This window comes from Pleurodeles waltl, chromosome 1_1, assembly GCF_031143425.1.
Source record: "Pleurodeles waltl isolate 20211129_DDA chromosome 1_1, aPleWal1.hap1.20221129, whole genome shotgun sequence".
In the NCBI taxonomy this organism is placed as follows: domain Eukaryota; kingdom Metazoa; phylum Chordata; class Amphibia; order Caudata; family Salamandridae; genus Pleurodeles; species Pleurodeles waltl.
The window spans coordinates 144452519-144476796 of record NC_090436.1 but is presented as its reverse complement, the minus strand read 5'-3'; the positions used below and the strand labels follow the sequence as shown (position 1 = coordinate 144476796).

The 24278-nt window shown below is 44.9% G+C and overlaps 1 protein-coding gene across 1 annotated transcript; it reads right to left on the bottom strand.

Annotated features, from left to right (window-relative positions):
• Positions 1-1267: 1267 nt before the first annotated feature.
• Positions 1268-20925, bottom strand: LIPG (lipase G, endothelial type). Its single transcript, XM_069219208.1, has 10 exons — positions 20556-20925; positions 15454-15650; positions 12935-13114; positions 12347-12458; positions 10869-11093; positions 9427-9669; positions 7961-8081; positions 6098-6319; positions 4658-4768; positions 1268-3652 (listed from the first exon to the last, which is right to left on the bottom strand). Exons 1-10 carry the CDS (start codon positions 20641-20643, stop codon positions 3619-3621), a joined length of 1533 nt encoding a protein of 510 aa, XP_069075309.1. The 5' UTR covers positions 20644-20925; the 3' UTR covers positions 1268-3618.
• Positions 20926-24278: the final 3353 nt, after the last annotated feature.

Sequence of the window (24278 nt, the reverse complement as noted above, 5' to 3'; positions counted from 1 at the left end):
ACAGCACAATTACCAACTAGGAAAAGTCTTAAAAAGGATAGTTTTTGTACTAGGATACCTAAAGGAGGGGGGGGGGGGGGGGAATTGGGCAAAATGCACTCGCATGTTGGTCCATAAATGTTCATTGAACTGTTAAATACTAGATTTGATTGAAAAAATTTGCATAAAGAAAACATAATCCCATTAAAGAAAAGGAGACACAAAAAAGGCATACCTACATCCAAGATCTATCTATGTTCAGAACAATACACAGGGGTGGGAAGAAAACGTATAGAAAATTACAATCGATCACTATGAAATAGTCAAGGACTGTAAGAAAGTACAAGAGCAAAAAAAAAAAAAAAAAAAGGGCTCCGCCGTAAGAATCAAAATGGCATCTGGGAAAAACACCAGTAATACATATGATTTACCAAGCGTGTCCGGTACAAAAGAGCAAACTAAAAGGCACAAAGTACAAGTAATACATAGAACAGAATGCACAGATCAAGGTATACTCAACGAACTGTTGAAAAACCCTCCAAGAGAAGCGATGGTAATTCATTGTCTGTTCATCCAGGTTTAGTAGTATCAAAGAGAGTCAAGGCTATTCCATATTTGTCTACATTGTGGTTTCCAGGGGGGAGCATTGCAACGCAATATTATCAGTGCCCCCTAATGTGTGTGATCCAATTACAACCAAGATTTAAAGGAGGAGGTGCAGTATCTTTCCAATTGGAAAGAATAGATTTACAAGCTGCTTTTAATAAAATGTCTAACTGTAATTCGTCTGGTTGAGACTGTATGGGCGGGTCAAGAAAACCCATAACAATAGATTAGAACTTGCGTTCAATCTGAAAGCCAAATAATGGGGAGAGAAGAAAAAAATAATTTAAAAAAAAAAACACTTTGTCCCAGAACCTCGCTACAGCTCTGCAAGAAAACAAGAGCAGATGTGGTAAATCGCCAATCTCTTTATTGCCATTCCAGCAACTTGGTTTTTACCAAGAGTGGTTGTGCATTTTAGATAACCTACTTTCCTCTTGTGTAGAATATGGATTCAACATTAGACATGTGGTATTATCATCGCAAACGTCTTTGACGTGTGTGGGGGAGTTGTAGGGGTGGAGAAAGAACTAAATCAGCTTCTAGGAAATAAAAGCTGAACAAGGTGATCATCACCTGAAACAATTGAAACCAACCAGTGGCTCAAAAGACCTTTTGTGCTTAAACAGTTTCAAAAATTCCAATGATCAATGCATGACGTCTCCAGAAATTAGCCCAAATATTTCTCCAAACAACTGTTTATTTTATTTTTCCGAAAGTAGTCACTGTTAATTCAAAAAGCATGTGCAACTAACATTTTTATATTATATACATAGAAAATAAATACTACAATTTATACATAATATACATACAAAGATTTGGAGAACTGTATAAATATGGCATAATGATAAAAAGGCATCACGAGTATCATAGGCTTCAATGTGCACACAAGAAAGTTCACAACAGTGCCCCATCAGTCCCAATGGAGACTAACGTCAACGTGGAATGAGATCCCGACTCACTAGAATCGTTCATGGTTGGTCCTCGTGTGGAGAGAGGCAGAGGGCTATAAGGGACAAAAACACTGAAGCCTTGGTATCTGACGTATCAAAATATTCAGAGCCAATGAACATTCTCTACTTTGTACTAGAAAAAAATACATATATATTTTTTTTTAGGCTGCTTATTCTGTGATTAGGTGGTATAAAAAAAATATATATATACGTTTTAGCCAATAAACAGAAAACAAAACTTACATTTACAAAGCTGAAGGGTATTATGTCACGGATGACAGTATGTCATGACTGACAAACATATATGCAAAGTGTCCAGTTTTCTTCTCGCACCATTATGGTGCATTTATGGTCAACCTTACATTGAGAGTGCTTTCATGCAAGCTTCAGCACACGAGCAAAGTTATCTGCTCAACCCCCACCTACAAAAATAATTTAATGTACAAAAAGTTCACAAGTGCATTCAATGGGCAACTCGAGAGCAATGTGTCAGGCAATGACCCGGGTGTGCATGTTCATTTCAACAGAATCACATGGCCATATAACAATGACCAGCAATTCATCGAGCAAAGCCTGCCCAACATTCATGAACTTGCTCTGCTTAGCCTCCTAGAAACAACCCTTTCTCCTTTTAGGATTCAACATTTGTTTCAATATATTCTTTGTGGATGTGGGGCTTCTACAACTTCATTTCTTAGGAGCCATTTTGTTTGACACAGTTGAGAGCATGTGCTGCCTTTCACATTTCTCTAGCCAATGACAAGGCAGAGTTAATCTTTTAATATAGGAGTAGGTGCACACAGCAAATCTAGAAAGACTAGCTTTTACTAGAGCAGCACACATACCAAAAAAATACGTTAAAAATTACTAATAAATATCTGCTAAACTTAGACGCATTGTTAGCAAAAACAAATTAAATTCCGGATGTTTGCTCTTCCAGGAAAGCCACTGAAATGTGTGCATGTCCACCCCCACTGATTTGAAGCAATATCTAGGATTTATGGGTTGAGAAGGGGTCCACTTCAATCACATATGCCTTCATACACACTTAAACCACCTAAGGTTTTCAAGACTGCCCACCCCCCACCCAAAAAAAAATAATAATAACTCCAAACACTGGTGAACTGTAAAAACATAAATCAGTGCTAGTCTACCAGTGCTCAGGGAGACCTGAGCAAACAGAATTCAAAGGGCATCCTCTTCACAATTCCCACTGGTACAAGCAACAAATGCAGGAAACGGCAACAACAGGAGCACAACCGTTGCTTCCATTATTCTACTTCTTAAGACCGTGGTGACGCAAGTACGAATGTAGGGTGGTTGGCCGGCATGCGCATGAAATACTGACAACTGTGAACCTGCCCTTAAACACATGCACCCACTTACTACTGCATAGCAGCGGCTAGGGTGCATACATACAGATCTGTGTTCAATCTCCCACAAATGGAGGAAGTAAACAAAAAAAGACAATCCCAAACATGCTACAATAAACAAGGGCAAACAGGTGAGAGAACAGGGAAGCAGCAGAACACAGATCCCGAGTACAGACCAGGGTTTTTGAATTTCTATTTTTTTTTTTTTTCCTAAATCTGATCGTAGCCGGTTCTGAATCATACTAAGTGCAATCTTATAGCCGGAAAGAGTATGGTTCCTTCCCAGTTCAATTCAACTCTGAAGAACGAGTCAGTGAACTGTGCCCAAATCAAGGTCTTTGTCAGCATCCAACACCCAACTCAGCATATACCTGGGACCTTGCCACAAAAAAAAGGGCTAAAAAATGTAACCTGAAGTCCTTTCCTTGCAGCACGTTAGAGTGCAGGCACAGGAAAATTAGAAGTGCTCTACTTTGTGCCGTGGGGCCAGTTTTCTTGGTTTTAGATGGTCCTCTGATTGGATCCATAGTAACAGGAGTGTGAGGGGAGAGGTGTGAAGGACCAGAAACCAGCTACCAACCCTCCACCATGGGAAACGTGTGCTCCTCAGTGCGTTCACAGCCATGTCACCACGCGGCACTTGGGGGTTCAGATTGTGCGGGAGCTTCTCATCAAGAGCTTTTTTGGCAAACTTGGTTTAATGTCAGTCTTCAGTGCAAGCCATGATCAGAGTTCAAATGAAACCTGGAACAAACGAAAACAAATAAAATGCTTTTAGTAAAAATAGGATGTAAATGTCCCTCCTTCCTGAGCGAAAGAAGCTGCTTTCGTGGTTGAGTCTCATTGTTTGAAAAATCAGGCACGTTTTGCATCAATCTAAGGCACAATTAACAAAACCTAAGCCGCCAAAAAAACTGAAAGCATAAAAGAAGTAAGCATTGACTGGCCAGAGTTCCTCCTCTCCTACAACCACTGGCATTAGTTTCATAGTTCAGTCCTTATTTGAGATGCAGCAGGAAAATGCCTCAAATTTAGAAGCTACGGTCCGTTTGGCAGAAAGCCACTTTTAAAGACAATGCTGCCATTTGGGTCAAAAGTGCTAAAGTCACATTAAGGATGTTCCCCCTCCCCCAGTGTGAAAGGGTTGGTGGGTCTGAGTTGGAGTTCAGGTTGTGTTGGCAAGTGGGCATGCCACAAGTACACGTGCAGGTTGTAGCGGAGAACAGCCACCAGAAGGCTGCAAAGTTGCAGACTATGCTTTTAGAGGCAAGTAAGACCCGGTACCTAAAAAAGGCATCTTCGGATGCTGAGTTGTAGGGACAGAATATGTGCTTCAGTAATGTTGTGCTGTTGCTCTTCCATGATGGATGTGTGGCCCTCCCCTTTATTGTCTAAGAAAACAAGATTCGCTGCACCACCCCTAGAGTTTCACTCTGCAGGGCCTGCAATCAAGAATGAATTTTGTGCCAGCTTAGACCAAAAGCAGGACTTGAAGTATAATCCTCTTCAAAGTCTAGAAGGTTAGGCGGTGCAAAACTTTTGCTCTGGAGGGTGTGTCGGCACCGCCAAGCACAAACTTCATCTCAAAGAAGGAGTTTACTTTGTTCCCAGGGCAACAGGCCTAGACAATTGGTCACCTATTCCCTGTTCAGGTAAGACTGCAGGCACCAGAAAGCAAGTCAATTTCAAGCACAGGCAGAAAAGCATGTAAATCATAAGAAACCTAACGAAGTGAGGAAAAAAAGTTACCTTTTCCCTCTGGTCACTTCCCAGCCGTCACGACACTTTACAAACCAAAGCTCCCCACCGGGCGTGATCTTATTGTTAACGAGCAAAGGGTCTTCAGCACAGAATGTAAACCTATGAAGTGGAGAAAATTAATGAACAGGAGCTTATGCGCTGAGAAACACATACAACTTTGACTATGTACAACAGAATACATGAAAGAAAGAAACTAAGGGAGCTGGTATCTAGGTGTCAGGATTTATATTTGGCACTTGGTGGGGGAGGAGCTGCAGATTAAGGCAAGTAAAAATAAAAAATAAAAAAAACGCACCATCGAGAACGAACTTTTTCGTTGTGATACAATAAATGTAAAAGGTTTTGCCTCGCTCTATGTAAATACAATATCAAATGTACAACATGGTTCACAATATCTGAACTCAGGAAGCCATGCAAGAAACATCAAAGTCAGGCACGGGGACTCGGTCAAATACAAAATAAATGAATTCATAAATAAGTAAATAAAAACCTAGGCGATTAGATTCAAATCTGTGTTTGCCCTAGATGACGCTTCGGATCTTTAGGAGATTACGCCCTGTGTAGGGCATGCTGTAAACCAAACTGCTGCAATCCATGCCTAAAAGGACTTCTGTGCGTCCCAATTGGCATTATCCCCTACGCCAGTGGGTCCCAACCTTTTGACTTCTGTGGACTCCCACTTTATCAATACTAGAACCTGGGTACCCCCACTGAATCATTATTAGAATCTGGGGACCCCCCCCCCCCCCCCCCCCAGAGTCATTACTGAAAGCTGGGGACCCAATCTGTTAATATTATTTATTTTCCAAGAGTCGCGGTCCCCCTGAGGATTTTTCACAGACCCACAGGGGTCCCGGGACAACAGGTTGGGAACCACTGCTCTACGCTTCATGTGTGCTAGGTCCTCGCTTATATGTGCCTCCTGTGAGATTTCCAGGTACAACCCATAGGCTTCTAGCAGCATAACTGGATTCGAGAATGAGGATACAGTGCATTTCGTACTTTTTCTGCAATTAAAACATAATAATTCTGATCATAAATATCCACAAATCCTCGGTCTAGGACGCAGGTTTGTAATCTATGGATGCAAATTCAACTGTGCTCCTGTGCAAGGTCATCACTTTGTAGTAGGCCCACAACTAATTATGACCCTGCCAGATTCGTATACAAGGACTGCAGATAGGTGGTCACCTGGTCTAGGACGACATAGAAAACGAGAGACTGATGAACTAACAAATCCACTCATTAAAAGGCGACTGTTGAATGTTCTAGCAAAAGTGTGTCCTTTGTTGGTGCAAGCACGGACACGGCTCATCGAGTAACATGCCACTAGACAGTGCCTTCAATCCCTTCTTTACAAGTTTACCACAAGATGGGCGCAAAAAAGTGACAAACTAATGAAACAGATGCTATGACAATCACGCTTACTTCTTTTGGGTTTCCCCAGACTTCACACGTATGCGCCGGATGTGCAATTCTTCCTTTTTGGCATCACCTGGAGCCCAGTAGTAGCTCTTTAGACCTTTCCACCAGGAGGTCCAGGTCTTAGATGTCCCTTGCCAGGAGAGTTTAATTTTTAAGAGGTCGCCAACGTCGTCTTCCGTGTGAACTAGAAAGGTGTTTGTGAAATTGAAGCCAATCTGATCAGGTCTGAAAATCAAGATACAAACTTCATTAATCCTGCAAGGCATATTTGGCATCACAAAATCTCCAGTTATTTAAAACATCACCAAAAGCTGAAGTTCCAACACTGGGCTCATCTTTGATAAAGCATACTAATATGCTACAACCAATATTTGCTACAGGAAGCCTTATCAAGCACAGATCCTTAGTACAAACGACATTATTTGTAACCCAGCTAGGTGGTCTTCCCCCTTGTAGGTTTACAGGTTGGACATTTATTTATTTTAAGCTCAGGGTACCCAGACCTTCAACACAACCAGCAACTATGTAATATATTTCCAATTGCATACACATTTATCGACCCTGAAAACCTGCTCCCACCACCAACCAGATCCAAGTAGAGCCCCACTGATTTCTCGTGTGTTTCCATAAAATCTCTCGCATGAACCCACCACTTCTCCTTAAAAGGCGGAAGATGCAGGAGTGGGAAGGAAATTTGTGGTGGTGATGAAATAAGGGGTTATTGATATACTTATTTTGCAAGTTTGATGTTTGAAGAGTGTTGCACTGTTGGGTGTCGATCTTGGCAGAATCTACATAGATGGCTGTCTGTAGTGATCGGACAGTTCAGGCGAGTATTCAGACTTATCAATACTGATATTCAAGATGGCATATAGATTTGCCTTCTTTTCGTTCACCTTTTCAGTACCACAAAAGGTTGGGAAAACAATTAGCTTACATTAACAAGGACTTCCAACTTGACATTTGCATGTCTTGCTTGAAATCACAGCTTTATGACTATTATTAGGTCAACGTGTCAAAAGAAGTGAAGATTAGATGAAAGGTTTGATGGAGATGGTCATGTTCCTCACATTTGTGGTAATAAACCTCTTGGATTTAAGGAGGTAGTAGCTACTGGGCTGATAGATCAAGAATGCAGAGTGACCGAAAGAGGAAGAATGATCATTCCAGCACCAAGCACTTACTGTTCTTACTAGGCTGGCATTCGGCACAGGAAATGAACACAGGCCCAGCCCATGAAATACTGCAATAATTTGTGGTCAACTGTGCATCAAAGGAAGCAGAAGAGAAATTCAGAAACATGCCCATCTAATCTAACAGCGGGATTATCAGGATTAGGATTATCAAAGGGGTGATGACTTCTGTGTTCTGTGCCACTGATAGGTCTCAGGCAGATGCAGAACTGGATACAGCTAGTCTGAATGAATTCATGTGGGTTCTCCCAAGAGGTCTTGGTGGACATGGTTTTGGATGTTCGTGTGTAAAGCAAGGATCCATACCAGTGGGTGAGAGAAGGAAGCATACAGCAGAGGAATGAGATACCAGGATCTTAATGTTCCCTTCTAAAATTAGTACAGCGTTGGAGCTCAGCTTGCCATGTGTAGGACATAACAAGAGTACCATTGTGGGTCTTTAGAATAACAAAATGGACCACATTCAAACCAGTAGAAGCAAATTCATACTACCAGCCACAAGAAGCCACTATCTTAGCTTTAGTGCAGAACAGGTTTATTGAAATGGCAGCTCCATCTCAATGATTTGAGACCTATGGTCCAGATAGCATCACCATCACCATTTGCACAGGCTCAAATGTAAAGGGCAACACTTGGCTCTTAAGGATTCAGTTAAAGAATCTATGCTACTTACATTTCCAGAGCGAGCGGGAGTGTGTCATTATCTGTGCCATAAAGTTCAACAGTAAAACTTGGCTCATCTTCCTCCAAGGTGTTGTAGTTAAAGATGTGCATTTTCATCTGATAGTGATAAGCTGAAAAATAAAGTTTCACAAATAGTCTATCAAATAGAAGATAATAATTATGTAAACTACCCAATGTGACCAACCCTGCACCCTGAACAGCATGCCCAGAAAAATTTCAGCAAAAATCTGATCGTCCCCACACACTGATCAGTAAAATGCCATATCATACTCAATTACTTGCAGAAATAGAGACAGATTGCCAAATGGTTCTTTGTGCCTCACAAATGTCCTTGGCTCACTAAATATCTAGAAGTCATGGGAGCAGCGGACTGTTGCAGAGGACAGCCTGGTGAAGACATTTGCTATACTGCCATTGTCACAAGCAACGTGGGAGGCTGGACCAGTCCAACCAGCATACTCTGCTTGCAGATAAAACAGCCACATCTACGGCGTAAATGCCAAATCGATAACCCAGTTGTGTGAATTAATCACAAACTCTCCGTGCAACACCAAACCTGAACCATTACAGCGGTCATGGAAACAGCCAAGTGATCCATGAAATAAACACGGGCTAAGCATACACATTGTGGTTTACGCCCCAATCGTTAAAGGGGCCCAACAAGTATCATTAGTTAAGCAGTACCAGATAGGCCGGCTCTTTCCTAGGACTACATTATGCCTTCAGACCACCCCCACCTCCAAGATAAACGCTGCCCTCACCAAGTAAAACAATCCTGTGTAAATTTAAGTGGACTTTTCCACAACTGCAGGACAGTACCAAGCACCCCCCCCCCAAAACCTGGGAAAAGAACACAAACAGATAGCCAATGGACTTAGCATGGGCCAGCATTCTAGAATTGGGAATCCCAAAGTAAATAAACAAAATTAAATTAAAAAATAAAGACAACAACCAAACTTACATCAATCTAGCAGCCATGGCCACGAGCCTTTGCGTTCTGTAGGCACACGCCCCAATACCTTGGTGTGGGGAGGTGGGGTACTGAAGCTCATGTGCTCAGGCATTATTGCATTTCTTAACTTTGCAGCTTTTTTTGGAGGGGAAGGGTATGGAATGGCTACACCACTATTGGTGCTTTTTGTCTTACCAATATCTTGGTTACTGCTACTCTTACATACCCTCCCTCGGTCCTATTTCCGCCTTATATCACTCAGCTTTATCATTTACATGATCTAAAGCTTTGGCCCGCCTCTCCTACAGGCATAATCATGCGGTAATGTTTTTTAGTGAAGTGTACATTTCGAACTGCTTTAGGCAACGCTCATAACTTGGTCACATGCAAATTAAAGTTTAAAAAAAAAAAAAAAAAAAAAGCTACCCTTTGAATGAATTTTAAGCAATAGTCCCAATTCCTGCACTTATGACATCTCAGAAAGCGACAAGCCATGCTCTTACCTTTGAAAGGCATATCTGCCCGTGTCTTTAGGTACATCTTGCTACTTCTTTTGCTCCTGGTGTTCTTCAGATTGTACCCAATGTTGCTGCAGCGGTTCTTTCGACAGCTCAGGCAGATGCCCTTCTTGAAGCGGGTGGAGTCTGTGCATCGAAAGGCCAAGCTTTCTTTGTCTTGGTTCACGAGTGAGTCCACGAAAAGATGCACTGCCCGTTCATGTTCACATTTCAGGGCTTCGCCAATATCTGAAAACACGGTAACTGATTAATTTGGCTGCTCTGCTCACACAGACCATTATAAAGCATATAGAACCTTAAGAGGGCTGGAAAAGCAAGTATGTTGCCCATTCCAAAATGGCCGACTTCTGCTAAATGTAACTGAAAGGATACACATTTTTGCAACTGTAGCCAGAAAAATATTAAACCTTTTCATTTCTAAAAGTGGACTGAAAAATAGTAAACATTTTCAGCTCTAAATGTTCTGACTGAATAGAGTTCTTTACCAAGGGGAGTGGATTTAGTTATTGTTGCATATTTATAGGAAACCTCACGTTATTTCAAACATATTTCCTTTACAAATTCCACAACCGGAGGTCCCACTCACTATAAAACTTGCTACTTCCATCTAATTGGAGAATAAATATTAATAATTTCAAGAAGTGTGTGCAGCCTAGTTTGACACTATACAAAGGAATGTGTGGATATGACAAAATTTCAGATAAAAGCTAAGTTAATAATACTGTTGTAGTCCCCTAGCTGAAGCTTTACTTCTACATTTTCCACCCATCCACTTCTTACGACTCACAAGAGGAGATCATAATCTGCCAGAAGAAAGGCTGGTATCCAGTTGTTAAATCTTTAAATGGGCACAATCAAAGCACAGAAGAGCTTCAATACTGACACACACGCACAATACCAAACCTCAACCTATATCTCAATAAGTGGCTTGCAAATACAGAGAAAGGTAAGTGCACCCAAAACGGGGCTAACATCTGTTTTTGCCCAGAGCCTAGAATAGTGGTTCTTAACCTGTAGTCCAAGGACCCCTGGGGGTCCGCAACACCTATTCAGGGAGTCTGCAACTGTTTTACAAAGCCAAATAACATTAACATTAATAAAAATCTAAATTAATAAAAGAACATACAACTGAAGAAGCGAAATTACAATTTTTTTAATGTTCCTATATTTTATTGTGAATTAAATATTTCAATGTTAGAGAACTTAATTGGTATATATTTTCTTCTATAATGTTGTCTATTGTTCTGAGTTTCCAGTTATAGAAATTGCTTAGGCTGAGGGTCCCCAGCTACCACTCAATAGGGGTGCCTGGATTCCAATAATTCAGTGGGGGATCCCCGGAGTCAAAAGGTTAACATCCGCTAGCCTAGAAGATGCGCAGTTGCATCCAAAATGGCTTAACCACAAGTCTACTGGCCAAAACTCACTTCCATATGCTAGCGCTCCCAGAACATCGCCAAAGCCACAGCCAGGCTGAATATCCCCTCCATTAGGATACACATCCATGTGGCCGATGGGCATCTGGATCCCAATGCTCACGCCCAATGCCCCTCGTGTGTAAGTATGAAGTACGTCCACAAAGTCTGCGTCATCAGGGGAGAGGCGCTGGTCTGGCTCTGCTCCTTCAAACATCGGGCCAGCTGGATCCAAACCTGAAAGACATCAAAAGATTTATAGAAATAAGTGCTCACTAGAAAATTTATGTTGTGGCCCACTAGTTTGCCCGTCTACATAAACTAAATGTATCCCCTTGGGCACAGCACCAAAAGTTAAGAAAATCTAAGGAAGGCTTTAACTTAAGTGGTCCACAAGCATAATTAATCAGTGTAGCCGCCTTCCAACAATGCTTGAGTGGAGGACAGTACTGCACTCAAGGGAACATCAAAGATGATACTCAGTCTTAGAAGAAGACTTCTACAAACACATACATTCTAAAAGTCAGCTTTGGGTTCGCTAATAGCAGAAATAAAGATGTAAGGAAAAAGAAAAGGGAAAATACTTTACTACCAGCACCAGTATGAAGCTGTACAACGAATGATTCCAAGTTCTGGTGGAAATGAGGGGGCTACAGGATCAGCGCACTACACTGGCCAGTCAATGCAAGCTAGACACAAGGTAGTTATGCATTTCACAACCATACAATTCTAGAGTCCCAAGTCTAGAAACCTATACGGTAGTTGTGTTATTGGATAATAATTATGATCATGTTCTTGTGCGAATCTGGATTTACAAAATCGCTCACCAATTCGGACATTCTAGGCGATGCCAGACTTTTAAGGCCATGCAGCACCCCAGGTGGAGAGAAAGGTGAAGAAAGCAGCCAAATTATTGTAATAAAAAAAGTAAGTATGGTTACAAACGCACACAAGCAGTAGATAGCATTTCTTTTTATCTTTGCTTTATGCAGGCCAGTGTTTTAGACACTCAGCCCACTGGCATCTGTGAAATGCTTGCATTCCTTCAAGAAAAAATATATATATATATATATATATTGCAGCTATAAAACCGATCCCTCCAATGGACATCACCTTGGTCTAGAACACCTACACCTTGCCAACTTCTTGAATACCCAATCCTGCCTTTGGAGTCCACTTCCTCCTTCAAAAGACATCTGTGTAACACATAACATGCTCAAAAAGTCTTTTATCCATTTTTAAAGAATACAGCAAGCTTTATGTAGCGCTTTATGTACAAGGCCCTGTCAATTCATGTTCTCCACCAATAGCCGGCATTTTAGGAGACAGAAATCAGTAAGGAGGTACGCGTTTCTTGATGTGTGAAATACAGAATAGGTTACCTCAAATGGAAGGAAGGGATAGCATAGGAAGAATCTGGTGCTCACTAAGATGGATACCACAGAAATAGCGGTCCAATCCTCCTTGTTTAAGAAAGGGGTGAAACAAACCTGTAATTCTTCCAATGGTGCCGTTCACAAAACTGCCCGCGAACCCAGCCACGTGAGCACCAAGACTGTAGCCGATCAGGTGAAGCTTGTGGAGTGGAAAGTTCCACTTCTCCTGCAAGAAAGACAAAAGTATTCAACACCCCACAGTCTCCTACCACAAGACTGTATTTATAAGCCAGCAAGAGAGTGAAGTGTGAGGGAAAGCGCATGCTGCAGGCGGTCAGTGGTTGAATGCCAGGTCACAAATACATATACCATACAGGCAGATCATTCGCTCAGAAAAGTATGCAATGCTACAGTCCACAACTGTCACTGATGCAGACTTTTACAGAAAAAAAAGAAAAATTATAGTTTAGGTATTTCGCAAGACAAAAGGCTACAAGACCACCCGACCCTCCAAGTTATGCCAACAGTAGGGACATCTCTATTACAGCTACCAAATATTATATAAAATAAAAATTAAAAATTAAAATAAAAAAAAATATATATATACACAAATGCATTTCAATGAGCGTTGAGACATTTCCTCTGCAAACACAAAAATGTGTAATCTAAATGAGCTTGTTCCAACTTCAAACAAATAATTACCGATAGCCAATTCAGTAGCCTTGCAATGTCTTCTCCCACGGCCTTGGTGTTGTTCACAGCATCAGGATAGAGTTGATGGGCGAGAGGAAGCCAGTCAACCACAACCACATTAGACTCCAGCTCTCTTTCCCTAAGAGCAAGCACAAGCGACTCCAGCCATCTTTCAAAGCTTCCGCTCATCTACACAAAGAGGGGGAGGGCACGGTTAAACAAATCCACTGTCCAGCCAACCATGAAGAAACATGCTATGTTCCCACCAACCATATTGTGTCTTTCACAATCACACATCAGGAGATTTTCCTTTCAAGTGCTTGGTATAAAGCATGCAATGCAGTGCTGTACAATCATGGTGCTATTCAAGTGGTCATTGTCCGGCAGCCACAAACGTATTAGAGGTGCCTTTATCAAATGCAATGGTCTTTATCGTTGACAGACTGTTCACTCATGCCTGTAGCCAAACATGGACAAAATACAACTTTAGCATTCATTGGCTGCTAATTTTTTTTTTTATAGCTAGTTTGGTGCTTCTACTGCATAAATGTTCTTAAGATATAAATACCTATTATCTTCAATTTAAAACTAGGTTACTGAATGACAAAATAGGTGTATACAAGGATTTTAGGCATCAGACAAGTGTTGGTGCCAACAAAAACAATTGTTTAAGAGCTTGTGGGAGAGGGGAGGGGGAGGGGGTCTTTGAGACTTTAAAATTACAAGGTCCCATTTAACTGTTTGTAAATACAATTGTGGTACATAATTCAACAACATGATGTGAAAATCCAGAATTAGTGGGAAGGGTACCTCCTTTACTCTCCCCTGTAGATATTAATCTTGGAGCCCATATTTTATAACAATGTGGCAAGGCAAAACGTCTTTTAAGCGTATCACGTGCCATGATTCAATCTCTTCTTCTCTGCCAAGATACAATTTTCAGTGTTCCTGTACCTCTCCGCAGGACAGCCACATGAGAAGCAATACACTGGCATGAGTCAACCTTGTTTAGAGGGTTGCACCGATATGAGTAAAACATTACAAGTCATGGTCACTTGAAGGAATTATCAGTGATCAAGAAGGATAGAGACAAGAAGCTATGTTGGCCAATTTGATACCACGAAAGTTACAAGAGGGGCAAAGCTCCATGTCGGATGGTTATGATAAATAATCATCCTAACCACCACATCACGTTACCGCTCCTATCCTCCTCCCTCCCACACATCCATCCCAGAACAAAGGATGATGTTACATAATGCCATGTTTTACAGTGCCCATGCTCAACTGTCACTGCCAGAGCAAGATCTGAAGCAATGCCATGATATCCTGATTCAAAAATGAAATCCCTGCAAGACGTATGGAAGGAATGGGCGAAACAGTTTTCAAAGTCACAGAACTAGACTATGGTTAAGTTTCAGACTGCAAACTCACTGGTGGAGGTTAGGCAATTTATTAAATCTCCATACGAAGCACTAAGGCACAGCTTGGATCCAGAACTTAAATGGCGTGAGAAGGCACCTTGTGGTAGAGCATCGTGGCTGACGTTATGTCACAGGCCCAATCTCTCCTTAGTGCCTTTACAGCATTGCAGGATATCCCAAGTGCCATCTCAAAAAATCCACACTCAGATGCCAGTTTCTGGGTTCTGATTAGGTACTTTCACGGCTGCTTGCCCAACCAAGAGTGATGCACCCATTTTGGGAACAACAACAGCCCATTTTCTATCGCAGTGCCAGACAGATCCCAGTTCACTTTGATCATTTTCAAGATGGTCAAGAAGAAGTACATCCATCTATATCTACTGCACAACCGCTTCCATCCTAACGGTTGCTTTATCCTTCAAGCCTATCTATTTTTTAAAGTGCTTTTTAGTTTCTCTAAAGGTGATAATTTCTCCAGGATCATCTAATTTGTCAATGTGTGGGTTCTGGAGAGCCATCATTGGAACAAGAGTCCAAGCAAATTCTATATTGTACAACTGTAAAGGGCTTTGAACCCAACACCTCGACTACAGCATGGAGTTGCAATGGTAATCCACTGTGTAGGTGTCCAGACAAGGCCGATATAGATTAATCAAATCCAAAAGCAATGTAAAACTGCTATTTTGGAAGTGGTAGATTGTCTCCCTGCAGCAGAGCATAGAATAAAACTGCAACAAGTAGCCACCACCCCAGAGAAGATCCTCAGACAGTAAAATGCTTGAGTAAAGCTACCGTTGACTTCCCTCTCAAGGAAGAACTGAATTCTTCAAGGGAAGATACAAGCCACACTGAGCCTGGTCTTGGTACCAGTAAGGTTTACAGCAGAACCTGGAAACCCACCCATGAGTGCGGCTTGGCAGCACAGTGGGTATTACTGTAGCATGCCACCCTCTACACACTGAGCAGAAAGTAGGGCCATCCCACTGAAGAATGAACTACAGTCAAGTCTCACAACGCATGGAGTGGTGTTCCTAAATGAACAAAAAACTCCCTAGCACGTTGCACCATGTTTTATATTATGTACCTCCATTACTGAAGTGTGCTTACCGTCCATCCATGGATGACGAAAAAGGTCTTGGCGCTTATATTGAAGTGGCAGTCTTCGAGGCACTTGTCCTGGCCCACAGAGAGGTAACAGCCCTGCTCTTCAAAGTCTGGGGTGAACTTCGTATTGAACTTCACGTGGAGAGCCTCTGTGGCCACGGGCTCGTGCACCTCCTTCAACATGTTGGCAATTGTGTCATCTGGTGGGAGAAAAAAAAAAAAAAGATTCAAAATGGACTGCAAAGAACCTGGATTGTAGAAGTGACCAGTGAACAATTATACTGTCAGTAGCAAGTTGTTAAAGTAGTAGCAGTACAACACATGCTAAAGTTTTAAGAGCAGCAGTCATTGAGAGGTCAGCATTTGCCCAGCACCTTTTACCATTATTAGACCATCCGTGCCCTTTCCTCATGTAGACACCGTTTTCCTGCATTTCTGGGGTTTTCATCGGTTGGTTGTGTATGGTTTAGCGGATTTTTGTGTGTCTGATTTAGTTAGTTGATTAATGCGTTATTTACATTCAAATTTTTCTTCTGCCCACTAAGATATACAGCTCGGGGCAAAGAGTCCGCTCTTTTCAGCCACTGGCTAACTTTCTGCCCTTTCGCACGGAGCACACCAAGTAGTTCCTTTCTGTGCTGGGGACTACTATGACAATGTGTGCTTTTTGAGACCCAAAAATAGTTTTGCTTTTAGCATTATTTTGTTTCATGATCCCAGCTGCAGAATCCATCAGAGAAACATGTCAATTGTAGCATTTAGATTTGAACCTCTTTGCTGCTGGCTACGCGCCAACCAGTTTGGTGACCTTTTATTGTACTTTTACAGTGTGCAGAAGGCAAGGGTGTGGCTGCAAAGACTTCTGGCTGAGTCAGCAGTTACAAAACGAACTCCCTTCAACACTGGCCCTCACTGAAGGTGTGCCCTGCTGCCTGGATGTCGTACCTCGATGCATTCTTCCGCCCTGCAGGTGCTCTGGGTGCCTAGGGACCTGAACTTCAGGAGGCTGGATGGAGAAGCATGTGGGCCAATGAGCAGTAAAGTCAGACAGGCGAGTGCTGGAGTGTGCGCATGTGTGACAACAAACACTGAAGCCAGCTGGAAGTCTGAGTAAACTGTAAAGTTTGCATTTGTATAGCGCACTACTCACCCATTAGGGTCTCAAGGCGCTGTACTCGTACTGCAATGGAACCCCTCATGGCTTTTAACCTGTCCTGGCTTTTTCCCTGTGAGGGTCCCACTCCTGGGCACACCAAGGGTGAAGCCAGGCATCCAAGCTCTGTTGGGGCCCTTGTGGAGATTAAGCAAGCTATTGCCCAGAGTTACAGAGTGGGACCCATTAATTAGATTAGGCACTGAGGCGAGAATGATCTGGTCCAAGGTAATTGAGCCCAAGACCTGCCGAAGCAGGACTTGAACCCTGGTCTTGAGCCAGATCTCTGCTTCAGGGTCTGCCGCTCTAACCATTGTGCCACACTTCTCCACAGTGAATGTATGACTACGTGCCAACACTCAAAACAAATGGTTGGAGCGTGAGCTGTGCTAACAATTAAGCGGTCTCAAGTATCCCCGGCTGTGCCATCAACATCCCACAAATGGTGAAGCCAAGGAACATTAAAGCCTGTTGGGCGTCTTTCGTAGTGTTTCCTTTTGTACCAACAAACTCAAAAGCTTTACAAGGTTTCGCGAGTGTTTGTGTGCCAACGAATACCTTTGGATGATGTAAGTCAGCTTACACTCAAGCCGGATGTATGGTTCCGCCGGCTCAGTTTTGAAATCTCTCGTCCAACGGCACTGGTGCCAATGTGCAGAATTGTGCAGTTTCGTGCTGCTGTACAGAGCGCACAGGGAAGAGCTACGCATCTGTCAGGATGCTTCCCAGAACTAGATTTGACCCGGTCGTGCCAGCGAGAGCAGCCTGGAACACGTTTTCCAGCCCACAGCCTACCTCTGGCCGCCAGTGCCAACACAATCGCACAGGGGAATCCTTGCCCGCACACGCGGCAGTGGAAGGAGTCCTCGGGGCGCTGACATTTATTTTGTTCCTAACGGAGCAAACGATTCCTTCAGTTTTACCCATCCTTAGCCAAAGTACATTTTAATGAGCGGACACAAGCCTGGTACCAGCCAGATCCATGAAACAAGGGCGCCACACCTGCCCGATGACGCCCCCGTGACGAGGCGGGTCTTTGCATTTGCTGCGATAAGGACTCTTTGCACTATTTTGTGTACACAGACTCGCCCTGCGATGGCACGCAGCAGCTCTCCAGCGCTCCTTGATCCAAGCGTCTGACCGCACGCGGCCCCCGCTTCTTTACAATAATGCAGCATTCACTTGGAAGTTATTACCGGAGCCCAGCGCCAAAACATGGGCCCCACACAGCTTTTGGCACGCGCACTGCATCTAGAGAATGCCAAGCGCTATTGCCACACAACCCCGACGCAAAAGTGCCCACCCAGTGCCAGCCACGCACCGTGCGTCGGTGCTCGCCACATACCCTGTGTCAAGACTAGACAATGCCTAGCGCTATCTCCACCCCCTGGCACAGAGACAGGCCCCGTGTCATGCTTGGAGACAAAACTAGTGGCTTAGAGGCCCCACACCTTGCATCAACACCCCCTGGCACAGAGACAGGCCCCGTGTCATGCAAGGAGACAAAACTAGTGGCTTAGAGGCCCCACACCTTGCATCAAGACAAAGCCGATCAGCACTGCTGCACAACCCTGCAAAAGAGGCCACACATGCCGGCCACGCACCCTGCATCCAGACAATGTGAACCGCCGATGCCTCCCCTGCACAAAGAAACAGCCCCCACGCCTTGCATCAATAGGCTAAGAGGCGCTCAAAAGCTCCACACTTTGCATCAAAACAATACCAACCACCAGCACATAACTGTGCAGCAAAAGAAGGGGCCAGCACACAGTGTGCCTCAAGGCAATGCCAACTGATTTCACCAGAGCCTCACAAACAAGCCCGTACAGCGACCACCAAAGACTTCGCTTCAAATTCACTGATGTCGCCCTATACTATGACGTCTGCCCCACAGGGTGCCTGCCACCCACCATTAAGGCAGTGCCACCCGTTACCATATAACTCTTCAACAAGTCAGTACTCGTTATTTCTGCCACAGCCTGCCTCAAACGTGTCATGTCAATAACTACCACCACCTGCTACACCAGGGGTTTTTAATCTTGGCGCCTAGGCTCTGACCTCTGACCCAGAGGAGCATTATGCAGATAACTGTGCTTTGTTTTTAGCAGAAAGAAAATATTGCTTGTTTAAAAAGGTAACACAACTTTTTAAACATTGCAGCCTTAATAGAATAATTGGGAAAATCTGATTTTTTCCTTCCTGGGGGTCGCGGCTTTAAAAAAAAGTTTGAAACCCACTGCTCTACACAGAGATAGCAGCCACACAGTGCCTGCTACAAAAACAGCAAGATAAATCCAGCCACTGACTACAAGCTCCACCGAGATGCAGAGGGCCACAGAGTGTCTGCCCCACACATCCTGCACCAAGGCTGTGCCAATCCGTCTGCTACGACACACTGCAGTAACAGGGCACTCGAAACGGTCCCTGCACCAGGGCCAGCAGCTACTAGCAAAGCTCTAGCTAAATAGACTCGTCTGGCAGTGCCACTCGCCCATGACACGGTTTCCAATAAACAGGTAACGGATGCCACACCGCCTCGTGGAAAGAGACACTAGGGTGCCAGAGCTCTCTAAAAAAAAGTAGTTCTGGGCATAGCGCAAGCCATGCCCACACCTGTCAAACAGTGCCAGCTACTCTCGCCGCGTCCCCCTGCAGTAACTTCTAGCATTCCTTCTGCAGCAGGAGACACTGATCCCAGAGGCTGTCACTCGACACGCCTTGCACACTCATTCACTCCCCGTACACTCATTTCACATAGCGGCAAACACTCCCGGCGCTCCCTCTTGCGGTGAGTGACCACGAGATGTCAGTAACTTCTAGCAGTCCTTCTGCAGCAGGTACAGTCTGGGCCCAGTCGCTGTTACTTGACACGCTTTGCAAACACTGACAGTCACTCATACAGCACCGTCTCCCGGGAAGGGGGGCAGTGGTAGTGGCTTCCTGCTGCCAGAGACAATGCACGCACAGCAGCAGTCACTCACTCCTACACACCTTTCACACAGTACCAGCCACACCCCCTGCAACAAAAGGCAGCTGCAGCCAGAGTGCCGTAAATCACCTCAAGCACACGCAGGCGAGACTCGGAAAAGTGAAAGCTGCTGCCGGTGCTCGATCCGAGAGCGGCCAAGGGGAGAATCCACGCCCTCAGCCCCAGCCCACTCCCGCAGGAGGCCATACATGGACGAGGGAACATGCCGGCTCCGCACCCGGCGCCCATTACACCCGAAGGGCCGCAGCTAACCACAGTCAGATGCGCGCAATTCCGTGCGCCACCCCCGAACCAGCTATGCTCCAGGGCAAGCACCCACGGCCGGAGCTACTCGAGTTCATTCATTTATTCATTCTTCCACTCACACCGGAAACAAAACCCAGCAAGCGAATGAATGAACTCTCGCGTCTACCGGAGGTTGAGGACTGAACAGCCCCGAGGCGTCCTCGCTTTATGCACAGAGGGCGACTAGGTATGGCTCGCACCTGTCTCATATTACCCATGGTGCACTTTAAAAAAAAAAAAAGTTTGATGATTTTATGAAAGAGAGAACAAGATATACATACATAGGAGGAAAACCACGATGCACTTTAACCGTGGGCCCCTAGGTCACCCATCCGCCCCCAAAACACAGGAAGCGCGAAAACCTTTTTGGAAATGGATCTATTGAAGCACACACAGGTGAATCACGAGTTACAGACCCACGCCACGGTATGAACGACTTAGGGTGCAATTTCAACGCCTCGTCATGGGTAGTAAGCGCCCTATAAATGCAATGTAAACAATACAATTATGAGAACTAAAAACACGGCCATTACAAGGGGGCATATAATGGATATACACAGATACAAAACCGGATGGCCTGATTTAAACTCACACGAAGGGAGCTGAGCGGTTGGGCAAGGGCAGATACATATACCCTGAAAGGTTTGCAAGGTACTCTACAACTTTACATAATCCTACCTTGAAGGAGCCCTTCGGCGGCCAGCTGCGAGGGGTCCGCGGGGGAGAGGAGGCATGCAATGGACAGGCACAGAATCCAACACCTCATGGCGCCCAGGAAGGGGGTCGCGGGAAACCTATATTTAGAGGCGGTCCTGATATATATATATTTTTTTAAATGAGAACTGTTGAGGGGGTCTCTCGCTCTTTTGTGGGGGGCTGTGTGTGAGGGAAGAGATTCTCTGAGGTTGTCCAGCTCCGGGTGACCAGTTATAGTTTGCCCCGCGCAGGGCGAGAGATGAGGGGGGGGGAAGGGGAGGGTTCAATAAATAATTAAATAAATAACCCCCTACCACCACCCTGACCGCTGCGAGGGTGCTTTCCGTCTGCCCGGCCAGGAAGGAGCAGACTTGTTTTAACAGTGCTGACGAAGTCTTCCGAGGCATCAGCAGATGCGTATTTTCATAATTTATGCATCGCGTCGCGCTCCGATTGGTCACGCCCCTCCACCGACACGCTCGGTGGAGAGCCAACAGTTTGAATGAAAGCTGCTGCACCCCCCTCCCCGGCTCCGGCAAGGGGTGGCGGCGGCTGCCGGTGCGAGGATTGGTGGAGAGGGAGGCTAATCCCCCCCCCCCCCCACCCAGGAGAAACAAAGAAACGTGGGATCATGAGCATGGGGAGACATGCCTCCCCCAAAATAAATAAACGTGGGATCATGAGCATGGGGAGACATGCCTCCCCCCAAAAAATAATTAAATAAATAAATGTGGGATCATGAGCATGGGGAGACATGCCCCCCCAAAAATAATAATAATAATAATAAATGTGGGATCATGAGCATGGGGAGACACTGCCCCCTCCCCGAGGAACAAAGACGTGCGCAGGGCACTATGTAATAAAAGTAAAAAGCGGGGATGCACATCACAAAATACGGACCACTCCTGCCCGCTGCCAGCAGCATCCTTCCAGCTTCACCCACTCTGTGCTTTTCCAAGAGCTCGGAGCAGATGTCAGTTTACGGAATGAAGTGAGCCAGGGAAAAGTAGTTGAACACCCGCAGTTTAAAATGTGAACACATCGCGTTTCCATGCGAGAGAGTGAAGCATGCGGATCTGCGGTTTAGTGTTTGGGATGGCGTAGGTTATTTTTACTACAAAGCGCTGAAACGACACTTTAATAGTTGTTTTGCGTTTCCCCACTTCAGCACTCCGGATTCCGAGTACTACAAAGCAAATACATAATACTAGATAAGGAAACCATCAACAGATAACTGAGAAAACGTATGGCAAGGTGTGACAAAAAGTGACGTAACTGCCGTACTATTTTTTTTTTAAATGGGTTTGTATTGCGTGAATTCGGCCCCAGGACATTGGTGGCATTTATATAAGCACTAGGTACATTACACAAGATCAGATTAATTATGTGTTTGTCCGTCACAAGGATTAGGTAATTTCAGTGCTTAATTTGTGCTTGTTGTTTCCGGTGCTGAGCACCGTCACTTATGTTTGAGGGCCGGGGTTTATTCTTCTGCCTCAAGCATTTGCTGCGAGCACACTAAGCAAATAGCATAGACAGAGGAAGGGAAAAACGAAAAAGTGTCACAAAGGGAGAAAGTAGAAAGCTGCACGAGTAAGCTGAAGGGGCAGGGAGTGGCTTTATATGGGTTGAAGAGTCCCGAGATGGCTTCAGGATTACCCGCCTCAGTATTCCGTGTTTACACATTTAATTGCAGGAGCCGCGTGTTTAAGAGGGGTTTGGGCACCGGCAGGTATTTATTTACAAATTAAGCACCGGGTAATTTGACCAGAATCACATTATGTTGAGTGGTCTGCAGGGCTCCATCCTAGTTCCCCAGCTCTAAGGCAGCAGCTCTGGCCCTAACACAGCACCATCTCCACGGCCAAATCCCACTACAATTACAGAGCAAGTTACTGACGATTGTTGACCGTTGCTGTCCAGGTGAACAAGGGCGTTGTGGTTGACCCAATAGTGTAAAAATATTACTGGGAGAGCTATAGAAACATCTCCAAGGTGAACATTTGAAATTCCTTTAGAGTAGTACAGTGGTTCCCAACCTGTGGTCCGGGGACCCGTGGGGGTCCGCGAAGCCTTCTCAGGGGGTCCGCGACTGCTTAGAAAATTAAAAAATATTAACAGATTAGGTCCCCAGCTTTCAACATTGACTCAAAGGAGGGTTCCTGGAATCCAATAATGATTCACTGGGGGTCCCTGGTGGGTTCCATTAATGATAAAGTGGGGGTCCACAGAAGTCAAAAGGTTGGGAACCACTTGAGCAGTGCATCTGTCACATATGTAAGTGTGCTGTAAATGTTCTGTGTGTGTGTGAGAGGTAAGCAGGGGTGTAGCTTCAGGGAGTTGTTTAGGGTGTTACACGCCCCCAATAAATATATTTTCTGGTAATAGTTGGGTACAAGTGCTTTCAGTTGGGTATGGGGACGTGTCTGTCGGATTTCATCAGGATTTTCACATAAACACAAACGCACACACACACTCACCCTCTCTCTGTTGGGAAAGACTTCAAAAATGTTGTACAGAATCACTGAGCACTCAAAAGTAAGTCCAAGCTGTGTGCTTGGTATTTATTAATACTTTTAGTCTTGTCAAATCTCTATTGCCCATGCCAGCAGGTGTTTCGCCAATGCTGCCTATGTCGCAGCTGACTTCTTCAGGCCTGTTTCTCAATCTCTTTGAATCATGTTTGTATCTGATTGTGTGTCTGCAAAGTACAAATTTCCTACTCAGGTCAGTAACAAAAATGTTGCATATTCCTCATAGGATGTGTGTCGTGTACTTGGGAAGAGAGCTCCCTAATCACCATGCCACTTTGGGCAAGACACTGTGGTGGTCATTACGACCCTGGCGGTCAGAGACCGCCAGGGGTAATGTGGCGTCCGTACCGCCAACAGGCTGGCGGTACGGAGGCCCTTATTACGACCGCAGCGGTAGAGCCGCGGTCGCACCGCTGGGGCTGGCGGTTTCCCGCCGTTTTAGCCCCGGCGGTGATAATCCGCCAGGGCAGCGCTGCAAGCAGCGCTGCCCTGGGGATTATGACCCCCCCTACCGCCAGCCTGTTTCTGGCGGTTTGCACTGCCAGGAAGAGGCTGGCGGTAAGAGGTGTCCTGGGGCCCCTAGGGGCCCCTGCACTGACCATGCCACTGGCATGGGCAGTGCAGGGGCCCCCTAACAGGGCCCAGGCCAGCTTTTCACTGTCTGCATAGCAGACAGTGAAAAGCGCGACGGGTGCAACTGCACCCGTTGCACGGCCGCAACACCACCGGCTCCATTAGGAGCCGGCTCCTATGTTGCGGCCTCATTCCCGCCGGCCCAGCGGGAATGTCATAATGGGGGCCGCGTGAGTGTGGCCGCATTGGCGGGCGCACAGCGGTTACCGCCTCCGCCCGCCAAGGTCGTAATGACCCCCTGTGTGATTACGGAGCACATCCCCAAGTACACATGACACACATCCTGTGAAGAGGAATCTGCAACATTTCTGTTGCTGATCAGAGTATGAGATTTGCGCCTTTAAGACATACAATAAGATACAAACATATGATTTAAAGAGACCGAGACACTTAGACCTGAAGAAGTCGGCTATGACAAAGGCAACATTGATGAAACACCTCTTGGCATGGGCAATGGAGATTTGATTGGATAAGAATAATGAAAAAATAAATACCAAGCACACAGCGTGGACTTACTTTTGGATGCTCGGAGACTGTG